Here is a 17,292-nt window from a genome sequence, read left to right as displayed (position 1 = left end):
GATTCTGGGTGCCGTGAAATCCTTTGTTGTGACTCTCGTGAAGCCCTGGGTGAGGCACAGCACTGCTCAGGGCAGCAAAGGGCTCTTGGCAGAGTTACAGGGGTGCTCAAACTCACTCAAAGTAGGCTTCTAGTCAGTAGATATAAACACGTGTAAATATCATTAATAAAAACCTGCTGGTTTTATATATTCATCTCTGATGCATATCAATCTGCAAATCACTTTAATAGTGTTCTTTTCAGGTGAAGTAGTTCTTCTGTGGTTATAGCCCCTTTTTGAGTGGATTAGGAAAATCAAGTTTAATCTTAACAATTTAATCTTAACAGGAATTAGATCCAAACTAGAGCAAGCTCAGAGTCCAAACTGCAGCTCCTTGGCTGGGGATGTTGTTGGGAACAGCATCTGCTTTGTGTCACAGGTTTAGCTGCACTCACCTGCTGTGAGGATGGACAGCGAGGTGCAGAGGGATGGCAGGATCCTGGATTTGATCGATGACGCGTGGAGGGAAGATAAATTGCCCTACGAGGACGTGGCTATCCCTCTGGTAGGTGAATTGCTGCTTATCAATCTGAGTTAAGGCTGCTGTGTTTATCTCAGCCCCTTCCAAGAAACAGCACAGGGTATTGCTTGTGGTGCAGCTGATTTGTACAAAGGGCTCCTGGGATGGATCTGACTCTTTCCTTGCCATATATGCCAGTCACTCCTGTGTGCATGAGGACTTGGATGTTTCTGTCCCCCTTCCCCTGACCAGTTATTGAATCTTCTCAGAACTGGAGTGCCCTCCCCTTCACACCGTTTTGGGTTTGGCATCAGGGAGAAGTTCTGGTTTGGAGAACAGAGATGATCAGTCTCACGCTGACAGCTGCAGTCTTGGTTACACTTTATTAACAACCTCCTGAAACTCCATTAAAAGAAGCTGAAAAATTTTCGTACCTGTTTCCAGTCAGTCTTTTCCAGATCCAGCATTGCTGTTGGCAGTTCAAGGACAGCAGTGAATGCACTGGCACCTGCAGTGCCATGTCCAAGGCATGGCAGCTGTCCTTTCATCCAGGGCACAGCTGCAGGGTGGGAGAGGGGCAGCGGGGGAAAAGCTACTGCTGATCCCACAAAGCCCAGAGCTGAAGCTTCAGATCTCCCACTCTGAAACCTTTCCTTAGCTACTTTGAAACTTCCAGGGAAGCAGGAGGTAGCTGAGGATTTTCCCTTTCCTTGTTCTCTCCGGTGCACAAGCTTTACCCTGGCTAGCACTGACAAGGCAGTTGTGGGGATCATGGGGTGTTGGTCTCCTTCAGCATAGACACATTTCCAAATTGTGACGTGGCTCAAGCTTTAGCCTTTCCACCACTGGCTTTTCAGAGAGGACAAGGAGCAGCTGCACAACCCTAAAATCCATATATACAGCACACACGTTTTTCTGCCAAGAGCTGGGTTTGAGGGAGGGATCTTGCAGAACTGTAATTGTCAGATAAAAGAGCCCAAACCCCCTATTGCTTGGGATAACATTTATAAGGCAGGCTGAGTATTATAAACTGGTTCCTTACTGACATTTGCCTTTACCTTGAGTCCAAACATTACTGTTTCTTCCCTTACAGCCACCTCTTGGCCTACTTACAGTCACATACAGATGGCAGCCCCAGAGCAGGAAGCCTCACCAACTAACAATAGAAAGAAAGGCCTGGCTGTGGATATAAAGATTCCCAGAGATGAGATTGCCTCTGATCACATGGGAAAAGTAGCACGAATTCACAGGAGACTTGCTCAGGAGCACTGTAAAGGAGCAAACAGAATGGCTGTGAAGTGCTCTTTGAGCCTGTCCTGAGCATTTGCTCCAGTGCCCACTTGAGAGATTCCTGGGAACTCAAATGGGCTCGAATCATACACTGTTTTCAAAACTGAAACGTTTTAGTTAGCTCATGCTGGGATTTCCAGAGATCTAGAACTCAGAATTCCTGCCCAAATGGTATCTGGCAGAATAGCACTCACTCAGTGTGACTGCAGCAGTACAGCAACACAGAGAACAAATAATAGAAGGGAGTTCTGACTTCTGGTGTTGCTCCAGCACAGCCACACCTGAGTCCAGCACACAGAGAGGAAGGATTTCTCACCTGCCATGGGAATGAAACACGTTACAGAACCAGTTGTCTTAATAACAGCTATAATAACTGCAGTATCTGTATTCTTGCCAACAGCAGAAGCAGCACATTGCAAACAAGCAGTGGAATAATTGCATTGCACTGTTATTTACTTACTTTGCATTTGCTATATATTCTCCTTCGCTGTGTGTGCAGTCTGAGTGTATAGCAAGGCCCCAGGGTCCTGGAAAACCAATTTACCTTTCAGATTAAGCACCATATTCATGTGAAAAGAATATTGTTCATAACGGGGCCCAGTAATATTTTTAAGTGGATCAGTATGTATGATATTTATTGTTCAGATGCACCCTCTGGTCTCGTTTCTATTTATCCATACAAAGCCTTAACAACCTGCTGCTTTCAGGAAGTATATTTTGTGTGGAATGCATTGTACCTCTATTTTGTTCTCAGAATGAGCTCCCTGAACCAGAGCAAGACAACGGTGGCACCACCGAGTCTGTGAAAGAGCAAGAAATGAAGTGGACAGATTTGGCTCTCCACTATCTGCATGAAAACGTTCCACCCACGGGAAACTAGTGAGTCAGTGAGATTTCATGCAGCAGATGCATGAATGCCACATGAAAATATTTTTCAGCTGACCGCTGTTGTCAGAAGCTGCTCTAAGGAAGAAACAGCATTCCTGAAACATTTGGATTCCAGCAGTGGTTCTGCTCACAGCGACCAGTTTAAAATGCTTCTCTAATGAGTGTGAAATAGCAGAGGCTCTCTGACACCCAGAGCTAAGAGCAGAATGTTTCACTTATTTATTTCATTTTTTCTGTTAAATTTTTCTGAAGTTGGTGCCAATTCTGATCTTCAGTGTTTTCTACACATGATTAAAAAGTAGTTTTTACTGTCTCGAGTTGTTAGTGATTTCAAAGCTCGCAATGAGATCATTGTCTAGAGTTCAGTGCAGAAACCCAAAGAGCTGTGAGTTGTTACCATCTTCCACTAGTGTGTGGCTGAGGAAGTTGTGTGGGGCAGGTGTGAAAGGTTGGTCAACAGATCCAAGAGCTGGAAGTGACCTGTAAACACAGGTGGTTACTTGAACTCCTCACCTCAGGATCTGATGGTGGAGATGGAGAGCATGTCCTGTGCTGACCTCCTGGGAATGTTTGCCAACACACACACCATGAACAGACAGTCTAATTTATGCTAAAATGGTGCTTACTCAAAATCATGGTCTTTAGAGGGATGATTGAGAGTTCCAAGGAAGAACCTGCCAGTCCCAGGGTATTGCCAGTCCCAACCTATTGAAATGAGAGGCACTTGGATGAGCTACCTCAGAAGGGAAATGGAAATCCAAGGAAAGAAACAAGTAGAGCTTAGCTTCAGGCAATAAGTTGTTACCTCTTTTTGTGCTGAGAAGAAAGGCAAGGCCCTCTTGATTTATCCCATTTTATCTCTGATTCACAGATGTCCTTTGCAACAGGTAAAAGCCTTCTGTTCATCTTCGTGCTTCACTGTTGGACTGATTCTGTCTCACCATTGGCAGAACTTCTTGCTAAGGAGAAAATATTTTGACAGAGTTTAGGATTACTGGTGGGGGTGAGAAAGGAACTGGAAGGAAAACAATGTTTAAATTATATTCTTTTGCCAGTGCAGCAGAAAAAGCACTGTCCTGGACTTCCAGACTCCACAGAAGTTTTTGAGTGTCTTTTCTCAATGTTTATCCTCTCCAAAATAACAAACCCCAGCTTTTGCCTGGGTGATCCGTGCCTGCACCAGACAAGCAGCACACACTTGTCTGAACAGGAAGGAGCTGCAGACAGGCAGCAGGAAGAGTTAGGGATTAACCCAAGAATTAGCAAAGTCAAAAAGCTTAGTTTGCACAGCATGGACCAAAGAACCAGCTATGCAGCTGGGAGCTGTAATAGCTCAGCTCCTCGTTGGATCATCACCAGGAGGAAAAAGCAGAGCCTGTGCTTAATGAGGGAGTTCTGATCCTCCCCAGGTTCCCTTTCCCTCGCCTACAGTTAGAAGAATTTGCTAAGAAAACCTCAGGCAAAGCTACCACCCAGTTTCTATCCAGCAGCCATCCCTGCTCTCTCTTCCCCTCCTCTCTCACCCCTTTTCAAGCTCCCAACCACCCTTTTCTTCCCAATTTTGCCACTATATCTTCCAGCTTCAATGTCAGACTTCCTTTCCTGCCCCTGGCAGTTGTCTTTGCTTAGCTATCTTCTTCCTCCCATCCATCAAGGAAAGAAAAAGCCTTTCTTACTTGAATTTGTGATGTTCCAGCAGGTCTTCGAGAAAATGTGGTGGGAATGCCAGTTGTATGAGTGTCATCCAAGGCAGCAGAAGCTTGGGAGCCCAATGGAGAGCCAGACTGCCCCAAGTACCTTCCCTTTGTCCCACATAGTGCCGTGCACCTGCCTCCTGCCTGAGGGGACAGGGCTTTGTGGGTTAGAAGGGACTCTAGAGAGCAGGAGGAACATGGGAGATTAGGGATCATCGTGAACTTTCCAAAGGCAGGGCCCTGGGAAACCAAGCACTGGCCCTGCCCAGATGCTTATCAGACTTGCAGTGACACCTACGATCCTCTTGACATTCTTTGCAAAAGACAACCAGGCAATAATTTCCTTAGTTCCAACACAGTGTAGTCAAATTGCTGCTTACAGCAGTGATACAAACCCATTTGTGTCTTTGATTAGTCATCTCCCAGGACAAACTATGTCTAAATTAAGGAAACCTGTTAGAATAGAAAGTGCCCCACCTTTTTAAGAAGAAGCTTCAGTTGTATAACTAAAGACTGGTCTTCATTTCTTGGCTGGTAACTTCCTGCTTTCACCACACCTACTGGGATAGGCAGAAAAAAAAAAGGGAGCAAGTTGCTGTCAGAACCAGCAGACACATGCCAAAGAAATTGTGGGATCCTTAAAGTCTCTTACCCATAGAAGCTCCATGTGGAAGTCCATATGCTGAGGCTGTGTGTTGTGTTCATCTACCTTTTGCACGGGGTGAAAGCAGGTAAGAAATCAACCATTTGTTTTGAATGTTTTTTGTCAAATATAACACACTGTGCTTTACAGAAACATGACTGTGTCTGCCCTATGCATTACAGTTACTGTGTAGGGTTTCTCACTAACATTATTTATTTCAGCAAAGCAAATTATACTGGTTACATGGATGGAGTCAGTTCTAAGAGTTTCAAATGTAAAACCAGAAGTATTTTTTATATTATCTTTTCCTCCCTTTGCAAACATTTCTCTTATATAAGTACTATCCATCTGCACTGAAAATGTCATTGGAAATCTTCAGAGAATAATGATTTCTTTTCAGGGGTGTCGTGTACGACAGGGGCGAAGGATGAATTACCATTTATGAACAGTAAGCTCCATTTGATATCCTCACAGCCCTCCAAGAATCAACCTGTGTAACAATAAACAAACGTACTGCCTTGTGTTAGCATACACATGGGAGCAAGTCAAGTTACAGCTCTCTGCTTTGTAGGGAAAACAAACAGGGTTAAAAAAAACAGTATTCTTATAATACTAACTTGTATTTCATCGGGTCCTCTGGAGTAATCTCGGGGTCACGTTTTGCTTAGTTTGTTTAATGCGCTGTAGGAAATGTACTCGCAAGAAGTGGGGAAAAAGAGTTATGTGAAAAGGCAGGAGGAAACCAGGGAGCTATTGAGGACCAGTTTAAGAGGTGGAGGGCACACTCTCTGTGGGGAAGCGATGGAAATCTTCACCAACACTCCTGAGATTCACGTCATGGTTGTGAAGTCTGCTGAAAGGGGGGAGTTATTGTCGATGGTTAAGAGCAGTCTGGTGAAACACACTGTACAGAGCCCAGGCAAGGTGGCACAGTGGCCAGAGAGCCTGCAGACAGACAGAGAAGCACCTCTGTGACCCAAGGGCCACAGCTGAGACAAGTGACCACTGACCCACTGATGTGAAAAAACTGTTGGAACTTCCCTTTGCAAGAGGACAGACTGGTGGAGGCAAAAAAAACTTGGCTGCTCTTCTATTCATGCAGCCAGCTCAGGACCACAGCCCCAACACCACAGTGGCAAACCCTGCCTGTCCAAGGCCAGGTTGGACAGGGCTTGGAGCAACCTGGTCTGGTGGAAGGTGTCCCTGCCCATGGCAGGGGGTGGCACTGGATGAGCTTTGAGGTCCCTTCCAACTCAAACCATTCTATGATTCTATCATGATATATACTTATACATGTAAGTTCAGAACCAGGTTATTTTGAAGGTGCCTCTCCTGCTGCAATAGCACCTTGGAGGCTGATCTCAAGCTCAAGACCAAAGATGTCCAGCTCCCAGGCAGGGACATGGATTTCACACGTTTTTATGCCCCCTGCTACAGGTGCTGGAACCTCAGAGCACCTTGCCCAGCACACAAGTGTTTTGCCCCTATTTTACATATCAGAAAACTGAGCAGGAGAATTTGAATTGCCAGAGTCTGCCTAGCAAGCTAATGGCCAAGGCAGGGCTGGGGGTGAGCTAATGGCATGCTGGGTTAATTGCCACATTCACTCACCTTTCCTGGAGGGAAAGTTAAGTACAGTGCCAGAGTGTAACTTTCCACCTCACTTATTTGTTTGCAGACTTAATCTCAATAAGCCACTTACCCCAATCATCTGGGAGTTTCAAAGACACTTCCAGCCATTTGGGTAGGAGTCACTGTGCTCATCGGAAGGAAGAGCAAAGCCAGGATAACTGGCCATCCTGATGTGTCAGGATGAGGCTGAGATGGGCACCATCCTGCCAGAAGAGAAGCCAGCAGGTTTTCTCCCCCCTGTAATAATATTATATATTATAATCCTGATCTGCTTTTAATAATCAAACCAGAATCAATTCGTGTCAGGTATCAGCAAATGCTGACCAGCTCTTTGAAAGCTCCTCCGTACCAGGAGGTTTAGGCTATTCTGATGACAAACACACTGCTCCTCTGGGCAAGTCTCAGCACAGGGCAGGAGATACAGACACAAATTAAGCAATCAGTGCAATCTTGCACCATATAGAAGTAATTCTTGCCTGGCATTTCTGCCTCTATTACTACAGCTTCAGTGGCGGTAAAGATGATTAACAACACCATATAATACTGCTATACAATAACTAAAACAATGCCTAGTTATTAGTAAAACCAAGATAGTTGTATTTTTTTATGCTGCAGTAGCACCTAGAGGACAGTTGCTGAGTCTCACTGTGTGAGCTGGCATAGATCAGCAGAAATGTGAGCTTTCCTCTGCCATTCCTCTGAGATCTCCACAGCAGCAGTGCCACAGGAGAGCTCCTGCTGCTCTTTCACTGGAGCTTCTTGGCACTGGCTGGCCAGGAGACAGCCACCAGGTGATCCTTCCTCTTGGGAGCAGGGCCCAGAGCCACCCTGCCCCTGGGAGCCCTGGGGGAAGCATTAAGGAGCCAGAACACCCCCCATTCAAAGGCTCCTGGTTTCAACCCACGTTCAGTGGGCCTGGCTGAGGGCTCATTTCCCACCACTCCTGTCCCACTGTTCATATGGTACCACAGGCTTTATACAGTAAGGACTCCATGGATTTCAGATGTTAAAATTTATGGTAGCAATTTAAAATATTCAGTTGGATTTAACTGCAACATCCTTTTAGCCTATTAACTTTTATTTCTGGAGCTCCTGGGGCTTCTACAGAGTAATTAGCAGAACTATGGCAACTGAGCAGATTGTTTTATGTGCTGGGCACATAGTATTTATATCACTCTCATGCTCCTGCTTTCCAAAGGAGGAGAGAAGGGAAAGTGGCTCATAGAAACTGTAAGAGTTTCATCATATAGAAGTTAAAATGCACAGAGCATTGGAGATTTATTAGAGCACAATTAGGTTACAGCTGCAGGTCTTCTAAACTCTTCTACCCACTGCACAGCCTTTTAAGCAACAAAGATCAGGAAGATTCCTCTAGGAATTGCAGCCTGAAAAATTGCTGCAGCCCAGGGTATATGTGTGAGAGACACTCTCCCCCACAATGTTCTTCAATAAGATTAAAAGGATTTGGGGGAAAGGACTGTGAGCCAGGAAGAGGCTACTAAACCTGGGAGGGCCTTCGTAAGCAGCATCTGTCTGGAGACAGTTGTTCCATTCCCTGTCAGTGCCCTGTTGGAGGTTGTACTGGGAAATAAAGGCTCAGTTGGTGCTCTGCTGGAAAAGCAGGGCACAAAGACAGGCTTTCCAAAGGCACAGACCATCCCATGGAGCAGCACTTACACCCAATTTAGTTACTCCTCAGCTGTGTACACAGCACCATCCGTGACATCCCACGCAGCCCAAGGGTGCCCATTTTGCAGTCAGGAATAGCAGGGTGCATCTGCACACACAAATGAAGCACTGAGCTGCCCCTCACACGGGAAATCCTCTGTGGCTGGGCAGCTCCAGGCTGGAGGTACAAACCAGCCCCGAGGACACCCATTTACCCTCGGGCCTGTCAGAGCACCTGGGTGTGCTCCCAAACCAGCACAGCAACCATCCCGCTTGTCAGTCACTTCCTCACACTACTGGGATTTTTGGAGAGAGGCCATGCCATCTCCCAGCTGCCTGTGGAAGCAGGACTGTCTTGTTTCAGGGAATGCTGCTCCAAGAAGGTGCACTTGCTGTCGTTGTTCCAACATGGCAAGAAAACCTATGTTCCAAGGTAACTGCAGTCATGAACATGAGGAGAGGAGACAGGAGAGAAGCAGCCCTGGCTCAGACACGTCACAACACACGTCCCTGCCCCTGTGCAGGGCTGCCAGGTGGAAGCAAATGCACCGGGGCTACACTCCATTTGCCACCCTGTGCTCTTTTCAGATCCTGGGGAGACATGTCCTGCATTCACAGCCCTCGGCTTCTGGAGTGCTTTGATAGGGACAGAGCTGAAAGTGAAGCTGCTGCTCTACACCAGGCAGAACCCAACCTGTGCCAAGGAGCTCCACTCAGCAACCTCCAAGTACCTCAATGTGACCAAGAAAACCACCTTCATCGTCCACGGGTACCGGTTCACAGGCTCTGCCCCCATCTGGATCCCCGACCTGGTGCATCTCCTGCTTTCTGCAGAGGACATGAACATCATCCTCGTGGACTGGAATCAGGGGGCAACAACCCTCATCTACAATAATGCTTCCAGAAAGTGCAAAAGAGTTGCCGAGATTCTGAAGAAACTTATTGATGAAATGCTGGTAAGTTGGACGTTCACACTATGATATAGTCATTAAGGCACAGTATGTAAAGGGCACAAAGGAAGTGTTTAAAACCAGCAGGATGTCTGGGAATAGAAACTCCTAAAAGGAATACATTAATTTTTGCAGCTATCCTGCAGTGCCAAGTTGTACCCTTGGACTTGGTACAATGGTATTTTGTTGCAATATTCAGTTTACACTCTGTCTCTCCCTTTCTGGGTACAAAACTCTACAGACATGTTTTCCTACACACAGAAACTTTACTTCTACTTTCTGTACGTCCAAAAATCAATTTAGGGGGATCAGCTACAGTTCACAGTTCCCCTAAGCTGTTGCACAAGCAATGAAGACACTGGATCATTAGGATCACGGTGTCTGCTAATTCCCTGTAGGAACCACATGTGGGCCAACTGGAATTTTACTCCTGGGGCCCATGAATAGTTTCTGTCTCCAGTGCCCCAGGAAAATACAGCCACTGCCTGGATTGTGTTCATCAGGTATGGGCCTCAAAGAGGGATGCTGGCTGCACTGTAGGACTATCAAAGGGGGAATATTTACACAGAGTGGAACACACCAAGAGAAAATGTGGGGAAAACAGCGAGATGCCTTTACATTCCTCCTCCTGATATTTTTTATGCCTTTCCTGTGCCTCAAATCTGTGACCATGAGTACTTTTAAATCTCAGATTGAGGGAGCATCCCTTGACTCCATGCACATGATAGGAGTGAGCCTGGGAGCACACATCTCCGGCTTTGTGGGACAGATGTTTGGCGGCGCACTTGGAAGAATCACGGGTGAGCCTTCCCCCGTCAGTCCTTTGGCCTCAAGGCCAGCACAGCACGAGGCAGTGCCACCCACAGGGCTTTGTATTGCAGGCCTGGACCCAGCGGGGCCCTTGTACCGGGGAACCCCCCCCAGTGAGAGGCTGGACCCCACCGACGCACAGTTTGTCGACGTCATTCATTCCGACACCGACGGTACGTGACATTCCAGCTCTGCAGCTCCACGAGGAAACCCAGGGACTGATGGAGCATGGGAAAGCAGTGGTGTGGTGGGCAGCAGTGCCAGGACCTTTGCTCCTTTGGCCCAGGACAGCAGACTCCTTCACTGGTGCTGGGAAGGACTCTGGGGTGCTCTGTTGCCCACACTGTCCTCAGCACTCCCTCGGGAGCTGCTGGTTTCTTTACACTTCAAAACTTGCTGCTGGATTACAGCAGTTACAGCCTGGTGGCCCATGAATTGCAAGGACCTGGGCCCCGTGTGGGAGCTCCTGCAGCACACAGTCCTGCCAGAGCAGTTCCACACTAACGTCCCACCCCAGGCTCAGGCTGCATCCCAGCACACGGCATCTCTAAAGCTGGTCCCACAGCTCAGTGCCTTGCACAGCAGATCAGTTATCCCCAACCCATGGCTCCCTGCATGATGTTTCCAGTCTCCATCCCACCTCCTCTGAGCTAAACCTTCCTCTAGGGTGAATCTGGACTCTCCCTCAGCCCTATCCTTTCCCAGATCCACCAGCCAGGCCAGCCATGTGATGCCAGCCCTCCGCTCTGCTCCCATGGGCAGCCTACCCCTTGCACCTGGCTTTCCCACCTCATTGCTTCTCCCACCCTTCCAAGAAGTCAAACTCAGCACCACAGCAACACCCAGGTTTCACATCCCTTTTCCTCTCCTGCACACAGTGACACAAAAACCTAAATTTTGCACTGTTGCACACACAGGTATTTGATACCATCACTAAAATGACCCAGCTGGGTCACAACTGCCTGGCCTGCTCCCTAAACAGATGGATGGCATTAATATTCCTGCCCTAATATTTATTCCCTTTTATCAGGACTAGGTTACAGAGAAGCACTAGGCCACATCGACTTCTACCCCAACGGCGGGACCGACCAGCCGGGCTGTCCACTGACAATATTTTCTGGTAATTAATCTTGCCTTGAGCTGCACAAATCCTGACAAAATGTTTCCATTTTCTCCTCAGAAAAGGAGGAGGAAGCCAGAGAAACATCATCACTGCTTAGAAAAGACATGAAACCCATATTCTGGGAAAGCCACAGCAGCAACCTCTTCCCAGCACTGATGTGACAGAGGTTTAGCTCATGTGCGTGAGAGTCGGGGTGACCTTTCTGTGCCCCTGTCACAGTGCAAGTGGGATTAATTCTCTGTGCAAAAAGCCATCAGGTAGATTTGTGCCTTTGTTTTGTGACTGCATTCAGAAAACCCGTGGGATTTTTTGTTTTCAGTTACTATGAACACACAAAAGCAGTGGCAAGAACCTGTCCAGAAAATGGGTTCAAGATGAATGTGGAGCAGGCAGTTAGACCAAATCTTGCACCTTCCTTGGCAGTGACTAACAGTGCAGTCTGGAGGGTAAAGGCCTAGTCTTGAATCAAAGAAAGCTTTTTTTCCTTTCAGCCTGGCATCTGAACTGGTTTGATGAAAGCTGGGTGAAAAAGATACCTCACAGAAGAAAAGGCAGCTTTGTGAACTCAACCCTTATCATACCTGAGAGAATCTACACAGGAAAACAGCCTGAACCAAAAATCCCTAGGATATGAGGCTTCACTCACTTTGCTCCTCATGCAACAAGGCATTTTATTAGTTTGGGCTTTCTAAAGAGTTTTTTTACACCAAAATGGAAGGTCATGTGCAAAACTAAAAGCAATATCCAGCTGTCAGGCCTGAGCTCAGAGAGGAAAACACCTGACATGGAACTGGATTCATATTTGGATCCTCTGGAACTGCAGTAGCCATACAAACAAATATGTTTTTAAAACCAAAAAGACAAGAAGAAAAGCAAGCCAGACACAGGCAGAGCTGAGTGCAGTCAAAGGGGAAGGCTGGTGCCCACTTACTGTTTTGCCACAGCCCAGTGCTCCCCAGTGCAATCCCCTGGGTCCAGACTGGTCAGGGACTGTCCACAGCTGTGTCCTGTGGGCATTAATCCTGTTTCCCTGATGAGTGAGGGTTCCTAACAAAATATTTCTTCCCTGTGTATGATTAAGGATTGCAGTATTTTAAATGTGACCACCAGAGGTCTGTTTTCCTGTTCCTGTCCTCCCTGACACGGAGCTGCAACATCACAGCGTATCCCTGCGACTCGTACAGGAATTACAGGAACGGCAAATGTACCAGCTGTGAAACCTTCTGGCCTATGCCATGCCCCATCCTAGGTAAGGATCCAGGGAATGTCAGACCATCCTGAACACAGAGCTTCCTGTCATCGCTGTAGCTTGTTGTGTGATGTTTCGCTAAAGGACCAACACAGCACAGTGCTTTGCAAAATCATCGAAGTTATTTCCACTGAGGTTTTTGAGGCCTCCCCTCGGCTTCAAAGAGGTCTGAGAAACCTCCCTGTTCTTTGTACCATCACATCACATTGTGATCTAGAACAAAATTCACAGGTAAAGGATCCAGAACTAGGAAAGCCAAAACAAGACTTGGGATCTTTACACTACAGTCACGGAAACAATGAATTAAAGTCCTATAGTTGTAGGGTTAGAGAGAGGGGGGCATGTTCTTGCTAAAACAGTATTTTCTAGTAAATTCCCAGCACCACAAACCTCTCTGTTCTCTAAAAGCAATGGCAGAGGGGTGAACAAAGGGGATTCTGGACCCACAGAGGCATCCCAGCCTGGGTGTGACAGCCCAGCATCAGGCTGCCAGCTCTGGAAGGTTGATGCTAAAACACCTGACACTTCCAGAAAGGAAGTGGCAAAGCCAAGGGGATGATTTGCATTCTGCACTGAATGAAATCCTCCTTGACCATGGATAGCAGGTGTGGAAGAAGATCAGCCTTGAAGTACGTGCTGAACAGTGGCCAGGCATATTTAGTCCTAAATCTGCAGAGTACAGGAGCTTGTGTCACACTGAGACCTGGCAGCCGGCAAACAATACACTATTTCTTAAACACTTGCTTATTTTCAGCCATTTAGTTGCTCATCTACCTGTGCAGTAGCTGTGTTTCATTTTCAAACTGTCACCTGCAGGTTATTATGCCCATGAGTGGAAAAGCTATTTAACACAACAGAGCCATCCAGTGACAAGGATGTTTTTCGATACAGGGGACAAAGAGCCATTTTGCAGTAAGTGACTGAGATTTCCGAGACGATTTGTCTTTTTGCATTGCCTCCTTCAGCAGCAGCTGAGCAGAGATGGTTTGGTCATAGCCAGCATTTTAGAAACAATGCCAGTGGCTGCTGGTCAGAACTGTGTCCAGCTGCAGTTTGCCATGACATTCCTTATCTGCAATCCTGCCCGGTGCTGTGAAAGCCAACTTGCTTACAGTGTTAGGAAACTGGTTGAGAACTTGCAAATTAAATATAAAAGTTCCCAAACCGAGTTTCAAAGCAACACACCATTCTTTTGTGAAAGGAAGAGGTGTGTGGGAATGGTGGGAGACAAAGAGAGGCTGTGCAGGTGAAAAAGCTACCCCTGGAGAAAAGCAAGAGGTAGAGGGAAAGGGGGAGAATTAATGGAAAAAAGGGTGTCACCGAGGTTTCTCCTCCTCCCTGTGATCACCAAAATAGCAAGGCATGGGCAGGGATTATGGCCTGAGCTCCAGAGCTGGTCAGCAAGTGAATTCAGACTTACAGATCAAAGAATTGTGCTCCATGATAGGGATTACAAATGACAGATGCTGAGAACAAAAATGGAGGGGTTCCAAATGGGACAGGAGAAAGAAAAGAAAAGGAAAGGCAATCTGGAAGTGAAGGGGGAAGGCAGGGTGTTAAAGGGGGTGTGCTTAGAGTCATACAGAGAGGCCATCTTGCATGGATAACCCTTTCTGTAGTGCTTTCCTGACACCTCTTCGTGTTTCTGTTAAAAAAATCTCTGCTAGGAGGGATGGAGAGCAGGGAGGAGAAAGGGATTTTGGAGAGAAATTTGAAGGGGTTATGTCCATCCTTCACCTGCAGCTCCACTCCCAGACAGGTACACAGTGGCTCAACAGCAGAGTGAGCCTGCCAGATCTAACCACACTTGTTCTCTCCCTCCCCTCAGTTTATCACTACTTTGTGGATATTATCACGTGGAACAAAGACACCAGGAGAGGTACGTTCAGCATCGTACTGGCTGATGAGACTGGGAAGAAGGCAGAATCCAATGTTAATCCGTAAGTCTTACTGATCTGATAATGTGTCAATGCCAAAGAATCACTTGGCACAACTGCAGCTGGGAGGAGGCAAGACATCCTCCTCCATATCCCTGCTGATACCTGCCAGTGCACATGCCTATGGGATTTCCCAGCCCGATGGAATTTCCACAGCCTCCCCCAGCACACACCACCTGACAGCCCAGCGCTGTGATTTGGGCCCTTCTCATTCCTTTTAAGGACTGAAGTGGACAATCCCAGCCAGAGGCACAGCTGCCCCTAGGTTTCCACTAAGGCAGAAGGAAAAGCATCATCTCCCCCTCTTTCAATCCCCTCCCAGGAGTGTTCTGCTCCAGCTCCCAGTGCCCAAGAGAGCTGGGATGAACCTGGGCCTGAATATCTCACATCCAAATCAACTCGTTCTGTTCAGAGAGGCAAATTAATGACTGGTGTTTATAGAACATGCAAATTCTTGATTGATCTAAACACACTTCAGCCAAACAATCCTGCTCAACTAGTTTTCCCAAGTATCTCTGACTGCATATTCCCTCAGCCATATCTGGGATCTGCTTGCAGTGGAGCAATCTGCATTGCTCTTGCACCAAGAGCAGTGCAGATTTCATGCCTGTCTCGAAGTGACTCAGTGTTCAGGTCTGCACAGCCAGCCAGGTACAAACATCACTTGGATCCAGTCCACTGGGGATCAAAGCAGAATCACGGAGAGGATTCTGGTTTGGGACAAACAATATCAGACCTCTGCGTCCCCACTCCCACCCCAAAGAGCTGAGTGCCAAAGTGGCTGAGCAGGTTCACACCTGGGGGCCTGAATCCACACCCACCTTCTGTAAATCAGAAACCAATCACTAATTGTGCCCTCCTCCCCCAGCTCTGCTGCTAATGTTACACTGAATACATTAAACTTGCTGCTATTCCCTTGGGGATTGACACTCTGTCTGCTTTACCTTCAGAGAAGCTGCCACCTTCCAGCAGTACAACCAAATTACTTTGCTCCCGGGATTCGACCAGGATCTTGAAAACGTAGAGAAAATTTCCTTGACATTTTCCACAGGATCTGTCATTGGCCCAAAATTCAAACTCAGGATTCTCCAAATGAGGTTCCAGTCACTCACAAACCCAGAAAGGTGAGCAGAGCTCTACAAACAAACCATTTCTATTGTTGTAGACTGGACAGAAGCAAATGAATCTCCCAGACTGCTGGCCTGGCTGAGTTTGTGCAAAAGAATTAGATTTGATTTCACATTTAATAATTCTCATGCACATATCATGGGAATAGAATCCCACAGCTGAATACCTGCTTGAATACAGAGGCTGTCTTATCATACTGAAAACATGCCACTGGTGACGTGACTCTGATGTGGTCTGACATCCTGACCTTTGGTCAGGAAAATGACCTTTGAGAAGCTGCCCAGGCCTGAACTCCAGGCTGAAGGGAAATGCAGCTCTCAGGGAAGCAGAGATGCCCAGCCCCAAATGCACATTTTATATCCCAGTCAATTTCTATGGGCAGTCAAGCAGGGAGATTATTTTACTCCTGGAATTCCAGCGACTGGGAGCTGCTGGCCACTCTGCCCAAAGCCCTGACTGCTGCCCACAACACCATGAGGTACCTCCCAGAGCACTGCTGGTGATATTTCTCCAGCTGCTTCAGTCACCTCTTTAGCCTCTGTCTGCTCTGCAGTCCTACCCCTAAGCTTCCCTGATTCCTAGGGCACCTTTGGAGGATGGAATCTCTGCCTGAGCTCAGCAGGCACAGAATCTCTTAGGCTGACTTTGTGTGCAGAAACACCACGTGGACATCGAGCCAGGCCATGCTTTAAGTTTGGGTTAAAACAAGGGCTGCATATCACAGAGCGAGGAGGGTGAAGCAAAAATATTCAGGACTTTTAAACACATTAAGTAATCAGTCACTGCCAGGGGAGGGATGCCCTTCCCTCCCTCCTCCCCTCTTCCAGGGCTAATGCTCATGTTTTCCCAGTGAAAGCTTAAGTATTTCCTCCAGTTTTTGGCTGGACTAGCTCCAGGCCAGATCAATGCCTGGTCCCAGCTCAGAGCAGCAGCAGAATTCCTCATGCTGGGAGCAGCAAAGCAGCAGGACCAGGCAGGTGAGCTGGAAGGACCACCTTTTTCAGTGGACACAGAGGTGTGGACTGGTTTAATGGGAACCATGGATCTGCAGGCAATGCCTGTTTGCTGGGGCTTTTTGCATTCTGTTTTTCTCACAAGCAAAAGATCAAGTAGAACAGAAGAGAAAAACGCTCAAGGTATCCCTGGCCTTGGTAAGGCTTAAAGACCACCTCACTCATTTTAGGTGGACTCGGAGCTAACTCTCCTGAGAACACGAGTTATTTTACATATGCCCCCAGCACATGGCGAGACTCAACTGGAGGATGACAGAGAAAAAAACCCCTTTTTTCACTTTTGGCCCGTGTTTTCACACAGACCCCAGCTGTGCCGATACGACCTAGTGCTGACGGAGAACACTCAGAGAACCTTCAAGCCCATCCCGTGCTGAAGCCGAGACCCGAGGACGCCGTGTCTGGGCAGGGCAGGGACATTTCACAGCCGTGTGGGGACTCACCTGGCGCTCCCGGGACATTTCACAGCCGTGTGGGGACTCACCTGGCGCTCCCGGGGCGCCTCCCGTGCGGACCGGGCAGCGGGGCCCGCTCTCCACGCAGGGCGTACAAAGGGGCTGTGGGAGCGACAATAAAACAACGGCAGCGCGTGGGTTTAAAGCGCGTGCTTAAAACGCAGGTTTAAAGCGTGTGTTTAAGGAGCGTATCCGCGCTGAACCGCTTTTGAACCCTGAGGGGCGCAGGGTCCCTCCGAGCCCTCGCGCGTCCCCTCAGGGGCAGCCCCGCCCGCCATCCCGCCCTCAGGGCGGCCCCGCCCCGCGCCTGCGCGCC

The 17,292-nt window shown here is 47.8% G+C and overlaps 2 protein-coding genes and 1 long non-coding RNA gene across 3 annotated transcripts; 2 read left to right on the top strand and 1 right to left on the bottom strand.

Moving 5' to 3' along the window:
• ANAPC13 (anaphase promoting complex subunit 13) lies at positions 1-2,990 on the top strand. Its single transcript, XM_008923395.3, has 3 exons — positions 1-49; positions 419-544; positions 2,544-2,990. Exons 2-3 carry the CDS (start codon positions 446-448, stop codon positions 2,667-2,669), a joined length of 225 nt encoding a protein of 74 aa, XP_008921643.1. The 5' UTR covers positions 1-49; positions 419-445; the 3' UTR covers positions 2,670-2,990.
• On the bottom strand, positions 2,089-5,053 carry LOC108640957. The gene is made up of 6 exons (XR_001921626.2): positions 4,849-5,053; positions 4,354-4,515; positions 3,483-3,636; positions 3,304-3,382; positions 2,250-2,316; positions 2,089-2,105 (listed from the first exon to the last, which is right to left on the bottom strand). It is a non-coding gene; the product is annotated as an uncharacterized LOC108640957 (long non-coding RNA).
• On the top strand, positions 4,969-17,139 carry LIPH (lipase H). Its single transcript, XM_008923396.3, has 10 exons — positions 4,969-5,102; positions 8,903-9,270; positions 9,956-10,064; positions 10,146-10,247; positions 11,105-11,194; positions 12,279-12,446; positions 13,263-13,358; positions 14,275-14,386; positions 15,334-15,507; positions 16,826-17,139. The coding sequence occupies exons 1-10, from the start codon at positions 5,051-5,053 to the stop codon at positions 16,896-16,898; spliced, it is 1,344 nt and encodes a 447-aa protein (XP_008921644.2). The 5' UTR covers positions 4,969-5,050; the 3' UTR covers positions 16,899-17,139.
• The last annotated feature ends 153 nt before the right edge of the window (positions 17,140-17,292 follow it).

Source organism: Manacus vitellinus, unplaced genomic scaffold, assembly GCF_001715985.3.
Source record: "Manacus vitellinus isolate BGI_N305 unplaced genomic scaffold, ASM171598v3 scaffold_49_pilon, whole genome shotgun sequence".
In the NCBI taxonomy this organism is placed as follows: Eukaryota; Metazoa; Chordata; class Aves; order Passeriformes; family Pipridae; genus Manacus; species Manacus vitellinus.
This window is presented reverse-complemented; position numbering and strand designations above follow the sequence as displayed.